Source organism: Rhincodon typus, chromosome 21, assembly GCF_021869965.1.
Source record: "Rhincodon typus isolate 14 chromosome 21, sRhiTyp1.1, whole genome shotgun sequence".
Classification (NCBI taxonomy): Eukaryota; Metazoa; Chordata; class Chondrichthyes; order Orectolobiformes; family Rhincodontidae; genus Rhincodon; species Rhincodon typus.
The window spans coordinates 5638203-5654388 of record NC_063352.1 but is presented as its reverse complement, the minus strand read 5'-3'; the positions used below and the strand labels follow the sequence as shown (position 1 = coordinate 5654388).

General features: G+C 40.7%; 1 protein-coding gene across 3 annotated transcripts in view; it reads right to left on the bottom strand.

Annotated features, from left to right (window-relative positions):
• Positions 1-1293: 1293 nt before the first annotated feature.
• Positions 1294-16186, bottom strand: part of ercc4 (excision repair cross-complementation group 4) — a 32175-nt gene continuing 17282 nt past the window's right edge. Inside the window, exons 8-11 of one of the 3 annotated variants that reach the window (XM_048609798.1) lie at positions 14791-15388; positions 9061-9153; positions 7442-7554; positions 1294-3889 (exon numbers count right to left, since the gene is read on the bottom strand). In XM_048609798.1, coding sequence (XP_048465755.1) covers positions 3156-3889; positions 7442-7554; positions 9061-9153; positions 14791-15388 — 1538 coding nt within the window. In that variant the 3' untranslated portion in view covers positions 1294-3155. Of the gene's footprint in view, positions 4301-7441; positions 7555-9060; positions 9154-14790; positions 15389-16186 lie in introns of all 3 variants that reach the window. The other 2 variants (XM_048609799.1, XM_048609800.1) reach the window with 2 other exon arrangements.

Here is a 16186-nt window from a genome sequence, read left to right as displayed (position 1 = left end):
ATATTGTAATTGTACCAGTCTCCACCACTTCCTCTGGCAGCTCATTCCATACACACACCACCCTCTATGTGAAAACATTGCCCCTTAGGTCCCTTTTTAAATCTTTCCCCTCTCAACTTAAACCTATGCCTTCTAGTTTTGGACTCCCCTACTCTAGGGAAAAGACCTTGGCTATTTACCCTAACCATGCCCCTCATGATTTTATAAAACTTCACAAACCCTCCAACCCTAGCAACATCCTTCTAAAGCTTTTCTGAATCCTTTCAAGTTTCACAATGTCTTTCCCATAGCAGCTGATGAACAATGACACTGATATGTTGCACAGTGGAAATATATCTTATCAGATCAGCTATTTAGGAACCCAGAGGGGAAAGACACAGACTGATGAAATGTGGCATTAGGAGGGATCACTGGAAGAAAAAGGCAAAAGTGGAAAAGTTTAAGGATAATTGGTACTAACAAAGAAACAAAGGTGGAAAAGTAACTAAGTGGGGGTCAGATATTGCCTGACCAGACTTCAGTGAAATTGCAAAAGGAGGTAACTAGATCTTATTTGAAGGTACTTGGGATCCTCAAAGTGTTGTGCCTCAGATACACTGCAATAACACTATTCCAGTGATGCCGCATATATCGGTCTTGTGTCCCAATAATTGGTGGATTATTTCAAACTGATTTTGACTGTTTGTGACTGACCATACTCAACTTGCCCCTCAATTACAAAAACTCAGAAGTGACCATGTGAGATATGAATCTATAATTCGACGGTACTTATTCTGGTTGTGCTAAGAACTACATCAACAATTTAATATTGACATACACTTACATGTAGGGCCCTGTCCTTTGCCCACAGAAAGAACATGCCCACTCATTGTGTTTTTCTAATGAGATGAAACCTTAGGGAGGTCGGTTGTTTCCCAATGCATTCTCTATGGCGATAACTTGACCAGACTGAGCTTATCAGCCAATCAGCACCTTCCCCTGAAGCAATGTAGATTGTTGATCCCTTCAAAATTTGGTATTCTTGCAATTTTGTCCTGATGGGTTCCAGACGGAAAACTTTAAGAGCATTCTATCAGCACTATATCACTTCACATTGGGACTGGAGAGAGGCTGGATAGCACAGCTACTGTAAGAGGTTCCAGCTGCTTGTAACGCTTTCATAAACTGGTGCAAACTGCAATATCTGAGATTCAAATCAACAGGAAAGGAAAACAGGACAACTATTTTCAAATAAACCCAGTATTTTCAAAGTAGCAACAACAACATTTTTTCCTCAGAGTCACTGATGTTTTTTCAAACATTTTTATTTTCAGTCAGAAATGTCCGAATTGATACACACTATCAAAATATTTGAATACAACCCGCTCCCCCACTCCATGAAATAGTTTCCTAAAGGTAGATTAAAGTCCACATTCATTTTTACTTACTCTTTTTTTTTTAAGAAAAAGCATTCCTGAAAAGGCTTGACGTTATCGGTTCTGTTACAAACTGAACTTGGCATTAAATATTTTTAAGAAAATCTAATCTGCTTTAACATTTCAAAATGGAATGTTTTCCCAGGAGTGTTACAATGAGCTGAGACCATGTCTCAACTCATAAACCAAGTAATTCCAAAAGACTTCAGAAGCCACAAATGTGCTCCAACTTTTATTTATAATTTTTATACCCCATGACATTACAAAGGTCCAATTTATACATCAGAAACAACTTTGAGTGTAAGAGGTAGCAGATTAAAGTAAATATTACTTTTAAGGCCTCATTTGTAAGAGGCTGTAGAAATGTCAGAATATTTATGTCATAAAAGCTGATTGCCAAATATCTCAGCAGAATTTTTTTCTAAAAAACTTTCACGATATCAAGCAGACACTGAGATAAGACACTGATATAATGCCTTTCGTGATCAGAAGGCATCGGAATAGCTTCACAATCAATGGAGTACTTTTGAAGTGTCAAATGTTGGACCGTTGGAACTGCAATAATCAATTCACGCACAGCATAACAACGGGATGATAATGTTTGATGACTGGTTTTTGTGACGTTGGCTGAGTGATAAACATTGGCCAGCAGGTGGAGGATAACACACCTGCTTTCCTTTAAATTGTGTTATGGGATTTTTTTTTAATATTAGTCTGAGGGCAGGCATGTTTCAGTTTAATGTCTCATTTGAAAGATAGCACCTTTGTCAGGGCTGCACTCCTTCAGTACGGAGCTGCGGTGTCAGCTTTGATCTTTATGCTAAGTTTCTGGAATAGGACTCAAACCCACAACTTTCTGACTCAGAGGCAAACGTACTGAGCTGCATCTGACATGGCTTGAACAATTACACTCAGGGCTCCATCCCCTGACAGCAACCTAGAAGCCAAACAATGCAGAAATCATACAATTAAAAAGAAATATCAGAGATATTTCATGGTTTTAAACCTCAGGAAGATTCCCATTACCTTTGTTTGCCCTTTATAAAATTTGCTAATGGCTTCAAAGGCAGAAGGAAAACCACAGGCAGAGTTGGATTCAATTGGTAAAACAGCTTTCTGAAGCCAAGACTCCTTACGGGTAAAATGCAAATAAACAGAAGTCTAGCAAAGCCTCAGAAAACTGCAACTCATTAACACATAGAGGTCCATGATGAAAAAAACACCTTGGTTGATCATATTCAGCTACTGAAAAACCAGACTGGACTGGTTTATAAACTGCATCAGCACTTATCGACAGCCTTTAGAGAGCTGACTTTCAAACGAAAACAGCAAGGTGAAAGCAGAACTTCTTCAGCAATATTTAAGTTCCACCTTCCAGGACTGGTTCCCTTTCAAGCATTTCTGTATCTTTCTCTAGTGAATCAAAAACATTTTACAATATCTGGTAGCATTTGCAGTCAAACTTCATCAGTTACTCAACACTGAATCTGGAGTTCCCTCTGACTAAGAATATTGTAAACAGACAAAGAGAGCTCCTGCTTTATGTTTACAGATGGATCATAAACCTCTAATGGGCATTCTGTAATATATTCTGCTATTTTTTAAATTATATTAAAGTTTGCATAATTAAAGTTCAACATCTCCCTAAAATGTCTACTCTGATCTTTCCAGTTAACAGCAACTGGTAAGCACAGACACTCTGAGGATAAAGTGTCTATTAAACCCTGTCCACTCTGAATATCACCTTCGATATTTTCCCTGCACTGTACAATCCAAATAGGAGGAATGAATAAACTCCCAGAGCTGTTTGGCATTGTTGGCATTTCCCAGGATCTCTGCTAGTCGTTCCTGAGACAGTGTCACTAGTTCAGCAATGCTCCTCACATGGTTCATCAGGGCCCGACAGTTTTTTGTATTGACTCCAGGCATTTTCAGCAGGAAGTCCTGTGGGCCGGGGTTGTACCTGTCCGACTCGGAAACCATTTCGGAATCGCCGCTGACCGCCACAGCAGCGGCCGCATCCGGCTCAGGACGGTTCTGCTTCAGCTCCTCGAACAATTCAGCAGCGACGTGTGGGGAGGGACACCACAGAAGCCGCAGCCTGGGGAAGTGAAGAGTCAGTAAGGTGAGCTTGGATGTAAGGTCATTAATGGAAATGTCCTGGTGTGCGGACCCTCTGAAGTTCAGTGAAAAAGGCTTGTTGGGGTCAAACTCGATCAGAAGCACAGGCCTCTTGTAATACCGGGACATGGTGATGCACTGAGTGTACAGCCGGCCTTTGTTCAAAGAGCCAATCAAGTCGCTCACACTCTTGCGTTCAACACAGATATCGGGAGTCAGAATGTAGTCACCAACCTCCAGGGTGACTGGCTCGATGTCAATGCCACGCCGATGTATCAGGGAAGGCAGCTCACTGCGAAACTCCCGCATATCCACTATGATTCGCTGCTGTTCATGTTTCTGAGTCTGACCACCTGCATTAAGTCAAACCAAGCAAGAGAATTCATCTTCAAATTAATTATCGCCCATCTATCTCCTGACATTTACTTCTGCATATTTCCTTCAAAATTTGCTTTTCATTTGTTTTATCAATCAATTTTGCTCCTTTGCCTTGATGGGGCAGGCTAGCTGGAGAGAGAGTGCAACATTCCCCCGGTTTCTTATCAAACTGGCATTAGTGTTTGATACTGGCAGTACTGTACGAAATCCTACTTCTGCAGCTAATTCACACACTTGTCCGATGGACAGGATAAGCTTGCATCTGCTGAAATTTAGACGGGTCAGAGATGACCTAATTGAAACAGGTAAGATCCTGAGGGTGCATGTGGAAAGGATGATTTTGCTTGTGGATTCTCCTCTTGAGATTCTACAACGAGGGATCACTGCTTTTAAAAAAAAAAAAGGGTAAAGACAGATTGAAGACAAGACAAGGAGATGAAATTTTGCTCTCTCGGGAGGATTTTCCCTCAGACTCTGTCTTCCCGAAAAGGCAGGGGAAGAGAATCCTAATTAAAGGCAGAAGTTAATAGATTTGAGGCAAAGGTTGCTGGCGAGGTGGGGGGGAGGTTTCGGGGAGTATGTGCAGTAATCAGGTGATTGTATTAAATGGTAGAATAGGCTTGAGGGGCTGAACGGCCTATACCTGGTTCTAATTGGTCATGTGGCACAGTTCTCCAGCCTTCTCTTCCTGACTTTAGAGAAGCTTGGTCTCAATAACACAAAGATTGGGAATTTGCCATTTGAAAAAGCTGCCCCCTTGGTAACTGTATGACAACATACTGGGGAAACAGGTTTTAGCTCAAGTACAAGAGAACCGTCCCATATAAAATATCGCTTGACACAGCCAACAAAATGTCAATACAAGGGGCAGAACTTTGCTGTGGGTTGATAACAATAAGGCTGTCAGCACTCACTGATTACTTCCCTGAAAGAGTCCTTTACACAGAGAGTGGTGGGTGCGTGGAATGCACTGCCAGCGGTGGAAGTGGTGTCAGAAACATTAGGGACATTTAAGCGACTTTTGGATAGGCACACGGATGATAGTAAAATGTAGGGTATGCAGGGTAGTTTGACCTTAGAGTAGGATAATAGGTCAGCACAACATTGTGGGCTGAAGGATCTGTACTGTTCTATGTTCACCTTCAGGAACCTACACAACTAGAGAACACCACAAATCCAGGAGGTACTGTCTGTGATTTGATGCTTCACACTGTGATCAATAAAAAGTGAACAAAATCGACAGCACCTTCCACCAGCAGACTGCACTGCTTAAAATAGGTTGGAAAAATTTAAATTCTGTTGCATGCTAAGCTTATTATTATTGCTAAACACTTTGAATTAGCATTGAAAAACTAATTTCATTGAATCATAGCATCGTACGGTACAGAAGATGGCCATTGGGTTTATTCCATAGCCTGAAAGTGCTACCCAGCTGGTCCTACTCTCCAGCTTTTTCTTTTTTTAAAAAATTCAGTCATGGGATGAGCGAATCTCTGGCTAAGACAACATTTATTGCCCATCTCTAATTGCCCAGAGGGCTGTTAAGAGCCAACCACATTGCCGAGGGTCTGGAGTCGCATGGAGGCCAAACCAGGTAAGGATGGTAGTTTCCTTCCCTAAAGGGCATTAGTGAGCCAGATGGGTTTTTCCCAACAATCAATTATAGGTTCATGGTCTTTGTCAAACTCTCAAATTCAAATTTCACCACCTGCTGTGGCGGGATTCGAACCTGGGTCTCTGAATTAACAGTCCAGCGATAATACCACCAGGCCATTGCCTCTCACTATCGAGATAATGTAGCATTTTAAAGAGAATCGCAGATTAAAGCTGGCACTGGTGGGATTTGAACTCACACCTTGATGGAGACTGGAACTTGAGTTCAGCGCCATACTACCGCAATCTCAAAGACCTCTAAATTAACCACATCCAAATATATATTCAGCTCTCCTTTGGAATCCGCCTCCACCACTCTTCCAAGCAGAGCATTCCAAATCCTAACAACTGAGTAAAGAAGTTTTTCCTCATCTCACTCCTAGTTCTCTTGCTAACAGTCTTGAAATTGTGCCACCTAGTTACTGACAAACCAACTAGTGAAAACAGAACACCCTTCTTTACCCTGTCAAAATTGTTGATAATTTTGAACACGTCAATAAGGTCACCTCTTAATCCTCTCTGCTCTAAAGGAGAATAAGCCCTATTTCATACTTGAGGAATATAGAGTTTTTTCATTCTGATAAAAACATTCCATGTACTTATGAAGGTAACATTTTTTACAAAATCAGTTTAATTTTGTTTTGACTTCTATCTTAATCAAATAATTTAACTACTATTAATAAAGTTAAAGTAATATCCTGCCTGCTATCCATGGGAATACTGCAATATGATTGGCTCAAATTTTGTCTCCTGAAGTTGCCATATCTTTATTTCAGCTTCTCTCACAATCAAATCAGAAACTTTTAATCCTGAATATTTAAATTAAAATACCGTTCTGCCTGAGAGAACAGTACAATGTGATTGGCTTATCTGCTAGCTGACATCACTGTTGTATTATGCCTGGAATCCCTTGACTTGGTGCCAGATTTAAATAGATGTTGCGAAAGGGGAAAAACAACAGTATCAAGATTGTGAGATCTTTGGTGGTAAGAGACACCACTAAAAGCAATATCTGGGTCAACAGGCTCTAAAAACAGAGTGGGCAAAGAATATTTCACTTCAGATCATGTCCAGGGTGGTGTTTGAGGTTCTTTGGTGCTTCAATATTGTTGCCCTTCTGAACAGTGACAGCATTCCATTAAACTCTTGACTCGTGCCTGGTAAACATTGGACTGATTGAAGGGAGCTACAAAGCATTGACTTGCTGAAGAATACCCAGCCTCTCTGGGAGATACAAAAATGTATGTACTGGGGAATGGTGCGCTACTCCCTCCTTGAAGGATGGTTATAGACAGGAGGGTGGTTTAGGGATGGTAACACCATTTAATAGGTGGGGATACGCTCGGTATTATTTATTAGAATCACAGAATCCTACTGTGTGGAAGCAGGCCATTCAGCTCATCAAATCCACACCTACCCTCCAAAGAGCATCTCATCGAGAACCAATTCTCCACCCCTGCATTTCCCATGGCTAATTCACCTTGCCTGCATATCCCTGCGCACTACAGGCAATTTAGCACGGCCAATCCACCTAATCTGCACATCTTTGGACTGTGGGAGGAAACCCACACAGACCGTTTCCCAGGGGTGGAATTGGATCCGAGTCCCTGGCACTGACAGGCAGCTGTACTAACCACTGTGCCAGATAAATGTGAGGTGCAACTGTTAACTGTCATTTCAGATTTAGTGCCTTGTTGCATGCAGGTGTGGACTGTTTCACTAGCTGAGAAACTGGGAACGGAACTGAATACTAGAACAAACTGCACCACCTCAGACAGGACGATGAAGGGGTTTATCCTGGTGACGATAATTTCAGGTTTGAATTCACAAAAAGAAAAAAAAAGAAATAAAGAGCTTTCCCGGTTTACACAAACCTGCTTTCCTTGTGTCTGCAATAGCAGTTGCTGGGGCAACACTTCGTGTAAGGTCTGGATTTAAATCATCTCTTCCTTCTCTCTCCTCAGGGATAACCATCATTGCCTTCTCCCTAAACATGAGCAGGATAGAGAATCATACTTGAGAATATTTCCCATTCAGTTTAAGAAGTCCTCACTCATTAATGTAAATACACTTTGCGAACATACAGGCAGGCCCTGGGTTGCAAATGGGTTCCATTCTGGACTCCACTCACAAATCAACCTGTATGCAAGTGAAAACACAATGCAGGTCAACAGAACGCAGCTGTTCCTAAGCAGTGGAAATGTTCATATGTCGGATCTTTAAAATTACACCCCATGTGGGATCATGTTCATTAGACAGATGATTGAAAATTAGGGACCCCACTATTTTAATTGCATTAGTCACTTATAATGTGGGCAGACTCAACAATTGGTGAGGCCTCTTCTGGAATACTGTGCCCAGTTATGTGAAGGATGTTATTAAGTTGGAGAGGGTTCAGAGAGGTTTGCAGGATGTTGCTGGGTATGGAAGGTTTGAGTTATAAAGAAAGTCTGGATAGGCTGGGACTCTTTTCACTCAAGTGTAGGAGGTCGAGAGGTGACCTGATAGAAGTTTATCTCATGAAATAATATGAGAGTTGTAGATAGAATTAATGGTAGTTGTCTTTTCCCTAGGATGGGTTATTTCAAGACTAGGGGGCACAATTTTAAGGTAAGAGGAGAGAGATTTAAAAAAGACATGAGGGGCATTTTTATTTTTTTTACACAGTGGGTGATTTGTGTGTGGAATGAAGTTCCTGAGGAAGTGGTGGATGCAGGTACAATTACAATGTTTAAAAGACATTTGGATTGATATGTGAATAGAAAAGATTTGGAGGGATATGGTCCAGGAGCAGGCAGGTGGGACTACTTTAGTTTGGGGTTACGTTCAGCATGGACTGCTTGGACCAAAGGGTCTGTTTCTGTGCTGTATGACTTTATGATTCTAAATAGCATTTATTGCTGAAGTTAACAGAAGGGGAAAGAACTAAAAGGTACCAGAGAGACGTTTAGATTAAAACAAAAATCAGCAAAATGATAGCATGTGCATTCAAGACAAATATGAAAGGAATTTCTTGCAAAGGTTTATTTTGTTTCCAATAAAGTCATGTTGGAAGCCTGCAAGTAAATGCACTGAAGGTGCATACAGGCTAAAAACCCACCAAGGATCACATGGAGAGTTCAGACAGCAGACAACCTTACTAGCTGTTACTCTTGTAAATGAGACGAGTTTACCGATTTGTCTTAGAAAATTACACAAGCTGATAAGTTTTCTTAGTTCTTATTTTGCTGAATTTGATCAGTCACGTTCATCTGTAACTGCATGTGAGGAACACTGATTTTTTTTATGAACTGAATAAATGGGTTTCCTCTGTCAATATTTTACTGTCCTTGGGTTTGGTTGACAATTGAATAAAATAGGCTAAATTGTCTAATGGAAGTTACAAAGACATTTCCACAATAAAAGGGCAAATTGGTCCTCATTTTAAGTTAATTTTACAGAGCGTTTTGTTCACAGTATAGACTCCATTGAAGCTACATTTCCACTTGTTTACCTTATCAAAATCTCAAAAGCCGTTTTCTCTTTCCTCAGCTTGGTCAGGTAACGTTGCTCTTCTGTAGATCCTCCGTATATTAGGAAATAAACCCTGAAAGAAATTAAAATCGAACACATCGGGTCTTCAGGCACCACATACACGTAAATGCTTCATCCTGAAACATGTACACAACTGCTGCTTAGGTTAAGGGAAAGGTGGAATATTTATGTTAAGTTGGCACAATATCCCTTTGATTCGATTCCATTAGTCCCACTGCAAGTGCTCGGATTGCCTCATTAACTGTGTGAAATTGAAGTGACTATTCTGATGGAGATAAACTTGATCACCAAGCTGCTGCAAAGATAAACATTTTCCCATTTATTCACATGAATGAATGAGTGGAAGAGGAAAAAAGCACACACACAGAAACAGATAAAACTTACTTCCATTACAAAAATAACAGCACAGAAACGGGCTAGTTGGCCTGACAGTCTACACCTGTATTTCTTCTTCTCCTCACAAGCTTCCTCACACCTCACCTAACCTTAGTAATGCATTTGTCAATTCCTTTCTCCCTCCATCTAATGCTTTCTTAAAGACATTGATGTTATTTGCCCTAACTAGCCTTTGCGGTAGCAAATTTGACATTGTAACCACTTTCCGGATAAAGAAATGTTCAGAACACAGGGCAGCACAGCAAATACAGAACAATGAAAAGTGTTTCTCAACTGCTAAACATGGTAACAGCAGATCAAGGGTAAAGCTTTGTGTAAGGGAAGGGTCAGACAGAGGGGGGGGAGTGAGTGCTAAACAGTCTCAATTAGGCTTTTTATCCAAAACCCTACTCCCATCTTTTCTCCACATAGCACCATTTCAGCACAAGCAGAAAGCAGCGAGATGAGCCAGAGCTACAAAAAGGAATTAAATAATCTGGATCACCACTATCCATTATGACTGGAGGACTCACCTCAGATGTAGGCAGGTAACAGTTGAAAAGAAACGACATGCAGAAACTATGGAGCTAGTCCTGTGGCACCAAGTAATTTATGTTCTTTATTAACACATTAAGTTTTCCTAGTTTATTGAATTGATGCAGTGAGCTGCTACATAGTACTGTCCCGATTACTTATGGCTGAGGCTGAACAACCACAAGCACAATTTAGCTATAAAATCTCCAGTCTCAGACTCTGCCTTGCTGACAGTTACAAATGAACCTCGTAGTTCTGCAGAGCAAATAACACCAGAGTCACAGTCAATATGAAGGTTCCTTATTCACCTTAACACAGCTCCCACACAACAGGAATCCCATATTGGATATCCAGCAAGGTAACAAACAGGCTGAAGAGTGGATAGCAATGATGATAGCAGATGCAAGATGCTACTCACTTCTGGAATCCCTGTGGCAAGTTTAATGCAGTGATGGGTGAGCAGTCACCAATGGCTGCTTTAAGGCATGATGGAAGCTAATTTTACAAAAGCACTGCAGCAGCACAAGTGAAAACAGAAATTGCTAGAGAAACTCAGTAGCTCTGGCCGCATCTATGGAAAGAGAAAAACAGTTAACGTTGAGTCCAGTGACCCTTATGGACTTAAATACTAACTCTGTTTTCTCTCCACAGATGCTGCCACACCTGCTGAGTTTCTCCAGCAATTTCTGTTTTTGTTGTTTCAGATCCTCAGCATCTGCAGTTCTTTGTTTTATTGCAGTATGGTGGCACAGAATGGAAGCAAAGCAGACAGACACAGTGATGGGAGGTGTGTGCAGAAAATAATGTTACAAATAGGACGGGAACACGAATGGCGCCATTTTCCCCGAAGTTCATTAGTAATTACTGTAATGGGAGCAGCCTCTTGCCTACCTTCTCAGACGGTGAACTGATGCCCAGATCCACCTGGAACCCATAGGTCGTTTAATTTAAATGAATGTAATTTGCACAATGTGATATCTTTAATCAAAAGCGATGGGAGAAGTAATATTTTCTCTTTAGATGAACATTTTCATGCAAGAAACCTCTTGCAATTTTCACTGCTCATTCATTCCAATTAGACTTTTTAATAAGATGTCTGATCCTTGAGCTCAATCCACTTTTCCAAATCATGTCTCTGGATTCCATTAAGGTTTAAAAGTTTAGCATCTACAGCTATCTTCTAAATGATGGTGCATCTACAGCTGTCTAGTGTAGAATCAACTATGAATATGTGTGGAACTCATGAGGATTCTGAACTCAAGAACTGCTAATAGAATCAGAGAATTGTTGGAGAGCACGAGGCTGTTCAGTTCATTGCGCCCACGCTGGCTCTCTGAGCAGTATCTCATTCCCCTACCGTCTCCCTACAATCCTGCACATTAGATGTTGCATTTTAAAATAACAAATTGTCTTTTGATGGTGTCATTTGAACTTATTTCCACCACACCTTCATGCAGTGCTTTCCACACCCTAACCACTTGAAGCATGAAAAAGAGTTGTTCTTCATGTTACTTTTACTTTTTTTACTAAATTACTTTAAATCGGTGTCCTCTCATTTTCGATCACGTTGCCTGCTTGGTGCCTTGATTCACAACACTGGTTTAGAGAGGAACATACAGGGAGAAAGGGAGAATCCAGTCACTGCGGTACCAATGATACCAACAGGACACCGAACAGGTACTGCATAGTCAGTACGAAAAGCCAGGCACAAACTAAGCAGCCGAATCCAAAAGTTAATAATCTCTACATTATTACAAGAGCCATGTGCAAACTGAGACAGGGGCAAATAAAATTAGGGAAATGAATGTATGACCCAAACTGTACAGTAGGAGTGAGCACTGGCTCGTGGCATAGTTGCCTCAGTGCCGGGAAAGTGGGAGCTGTATCATTGGGATGGACTATACTTGAACTGTGCTGGGACTGGTATTTCAGTCAGTTGCATAACCAGAGAAGATGACAGGAATTTAAACTAAACAGGGTGGGCAAGGGATCAAATTTGGAAAAAGTTTGGAAAATACATGAATAGGAAGGGTTCAGAGGGATATGGGCCAAATGCTGGCAAATGGGACTAGATTAATTTAGGATATCTGGTGGGTATGGACAAGTTAGACTCTATGAGGTCAACCAAAGAATACACAGAAGGCAAGAGAGGAAGTTATTATTATGAGAAATGATAAACAGGTTGTTTCAGGAAAGGATAGGGGGTCCAAGCCTGGAGTATTTTCAGAAAACACAACAGATACATCTGAACAAGAAAAAAAATCCTAACACGATAAAAGGCACGTAATTGTGGAAAGGTGGGTGGCAGGTCAGAAAAGTGAACTTTAAAGGTTGATAAGGTAGAAAAAATAGAATATGAGAGAATTTAAGTAAGAAATATAAAACCAGATTGAAAGAGTATCTACAAATATTTTAAAAAGAAACAAGTTAATAAGGTGAATATTGGGGCTATGGAAGTGACTCTGGGGAGTTAACAATTGAAAATAAAGAGCTAACAGTCTCGAATACAGAGGACACAAGTAGCTGTAAATTAGGAAATGGAAGGGAAAGGAGGACACAAGAATCTTACAATTACTAACGAAGTGAGACTGAACTAATTGTTGGAGCTGAAGGCTGTCGAGTTTCCAGGTTCTGATGGACTTTATCGTAAGGTCTAAAGTGTCTACTGACAATAGTTGGTGTGCTGGTTTTAATTTTCCAAACTTGCCTAGATTCAGGGAAGGTTTCATTAGACTGGAAAATAGAGAATATAATGCCTTTATTCAAAAAGGGAGAAAAAAAGCAGAAAACTACAGGCTGAACGTCTTTTGTGGGTAAAATGTTAGAAATTACGATTAAAGATATTATAGCAGGGCACTTAAAAATATAAATTTATCAGGCAGAAAATCATGTTTAACCAATTTATTGAAGTAACATGTTATGGATAAAGTGTATTGCACTTTGATAAAGACATCATATCAAAAGCTACTGTTGAAAATATATCTCATGGTGTAGGGAGTAATATGTTTGCGTGGATAAAATATTTGATTGCAAACAGGAAACCAAGAGCAGCTATAAATGGGCCAATCCTTGGTTGGCAAGATGTAATAAGTGGTGAGTCAAAGCTGGGGCCTCAACTCTTTACAATTTAAAAAAAAATTGACTCAGACGATAGGATCAAAGGTATAGTAGCAAACTTTGTTGACGACACAAAGACATTTAGGAAGGTAAGTTGTGAATAGAACAAAAGGAAGCTGCAAAGAGATACTGATAGGTTAAGTGAGTAGGAAAAGTTGTGGCATGTGCAGTACAGTGTGGAAAAATATAAAGTTGTCCACTTTGGCAGGAAGAATTAAAAACACACAATCTAATGGTGAGAGATTGCAGAGCTCCGAGATACAGAGACAGGTGTGTGTCCTACTGCATGTATTGCAAAAGACTCACATGCAGGCAACAGTAAGTAACAACGAAAGCTAATAGAATGCAGTAGTTTACCAAGAGGGGAATTGAATACAAAAGTAGGGAAGTAATATTCCAGTTATTCAGGCCATTGGTCAGGAATACCATGCACAGTACTGGCTTCCCTATTTAAGGAAGGATATAAATGCTTTGGAAGTGATTCAGAGAAGGTTAACTAGACTGATACTTGGAATGAGTGGGCTGTCTTGTGAGGAAAGGTTGGACAGGCTAAGCTTGTATTGCTGGGATCTCAAACAGCAAGAAACAACTTGTTTGAAACACAAGCTCCTGAAGGGTCTTGATCAGGTGGATGTGGAAAGCATGTTTCCTCTTGTGGGAATCTAGTACAGAGTCACTGTTATAGGGGTCATCCATTTAAGACAGAGGGGAGGACAATTATTTTTTTCTCACATAGGGTCATGAGTATTTGGAATTCTTCCTCAAAAGGTGGTGGAAGAAAATTTTAAAATTGTTTTTAAGGCAGCGATAGATAAATTCTTGACGAGAAAGTGATTAAAATGTTACCAGAAGCGTGCAGAAAAATCAGATTAACCATGATCTCACTGAGTGTTGGAATGGGATTGACGAACAGAGTGGCCTATTCCTGCTCCTAACCTGTACACATGTAGGTCTATTAGCAAAATCCCAGCAATCAGCAATGAAATATACGATGAGAGAATTTTTGTTAAGGACATTGGACCACGAATAAATATGAGTAGCAGGAGAACTTCCCTATTACTCCTTAAGTAGTGCCATTCTTTATTTTACATTCAACTGAGAGGGAAGACAGGCCTCAGGTTAATGTTTCATCTAAAGAGTTTTGACAGCACAGCACTGAAGTGTCGAACTGGATACTGTGCTCAAGTCACTGCACGGTGGCTCCAAATCAGAAGCATTGATTCAGAGGTAAAACTGCTATTACCGAGCTAGAACTTACCTCTTAGGAGGGGCAGCCTGGCATGGCTTCCACAGAATGAGGAAACCAAAGAGACATCCAAAATTAGTTATAACTGCAGTGGATTTCACGATATGGTACATTAGTGGAAAGGTTACGGTACTGAACTAGCACCACACAGCTTGTGTGTTCATATCAAATCGTGATAAGTGTGAAACTAAATGCAAGGGTCCATTTCCTTTCTCAGCAATGGTCTTGAGGTGATGCTAACCTACAGAATAAAAGTGGCTGACTCCTAACCCTCTCTGAAGTGATCAGCTGTTAAAAGGCAATAGCTTCAAAAAGGCGACCGCAATTGGGGATGGACAATAAACCTTGCTTGGGTTCTCATTCTGAATTTTTTTTTAAAAATTCACGCTTTTAAAAAAAGTTTGCAAACAGTGTTACCGGAGAGGCTTGCCGGGCTTGCTTGCTCTGTAAATCTCAAGCTGGCGAACAAATGACAGTTCTGCATCATACAGTATAACATAACGGGGCTCGATTTCATGCAGTACACGGGACAGGCTGTAGGGATCACTGCAGCCCTGTAAGGGATGGATGACAATGAGTGGCTCGTTCAGGATTCCATAGCAGGCATCTGTCGGAAGTTTCATAATCACACCCTTCGATTGAGCTTCCTCGATGTTGGCTTCTGGGCCAGCACTTTCTTCAATCTCCTCTTCCTCCTCTCCTTCCTTTACTTTATGAGAACCTTCATCATTTTCTCTTCCTACCATTTGAGTTAATGTCAACTCTGGTTTCCTCCTGTTTTTAGCAGTCTCTGCTTTTGCTTTCTTCAGTTTCGGCCCATTGCCAGGTTTCGATTTCGCCTTGGTTTTGCCGGGCTTCTTGTCCTTTATGCAGGTTTCCCCAGCATCCTCTGCCTTCTCGCTCTTCCCAAAGGTTTTATTATACAGTCTCATTAACAAGTCTTCTGCTCCAACAGAAATATATTCCTTCAGCTGGGCACAGGTTCTATCATCACTGGCACAGATCAGCACATGACCTAGAGGCAGTCAAAGAAAAACACTGCTGCAATCAACTGGGTTCACTAAGACATACTCACCTACAATATCAAATCACATCGCTGAAAAGACAGACATGCTGCTGAAGTTTTTTCATCTGTACTCGTTAGGACAAATGCAAGAATGCCAAATTTCAAACAATCACAACAAATTACACTGTGGGAAAACAGGGTATTGATTGGATGAAGCCTTGCAGTGGAGCTGTTACCTTGGAGCTTGCAACTCCAATATTTCTGCTTACGATGAACAATGTGAGAAGCCCTGTTTTAGGTCTATGATATAAACATTCCACTGATCAGTAGTTTCATTTGATTCAATTAGGTCCACGTCGTTGTGGAAGTAAGCAGTGAGCATGTTTAGACAGCAAATATCACTGGCAATTTAGCTTTGGCATAATTTATATTCCTGCAGCAATTTTGTAAAAACAAAAAGTATGAATCTCACGCGCAATAAAGTGAAACATATTTTACATAAATATATAGCTGATTCATGAATCATTTACTATTTCTGGACAAACCCAATTTTCATCCAAATTTCAAGACCAGTTTCTCTGCATGTTCCAGCCCAGCTGTCCCATAAAAAGCTTAAAACATTTGATGTCGATGTATATGCCATCTGGAGTTGTCATTCTCACAGGATTCCAACAATCTCTGCCAACACAGAGTTCTGGAGTTCAGCAAAGCCAAAGTCAGTGTTCAATTCTTTCAGTTGAGACAATGTGGAGCTACAGGCACACAGCAGGTCAGGCAGCATCAAAGGAGCAGGAAAGTCGACGTTTC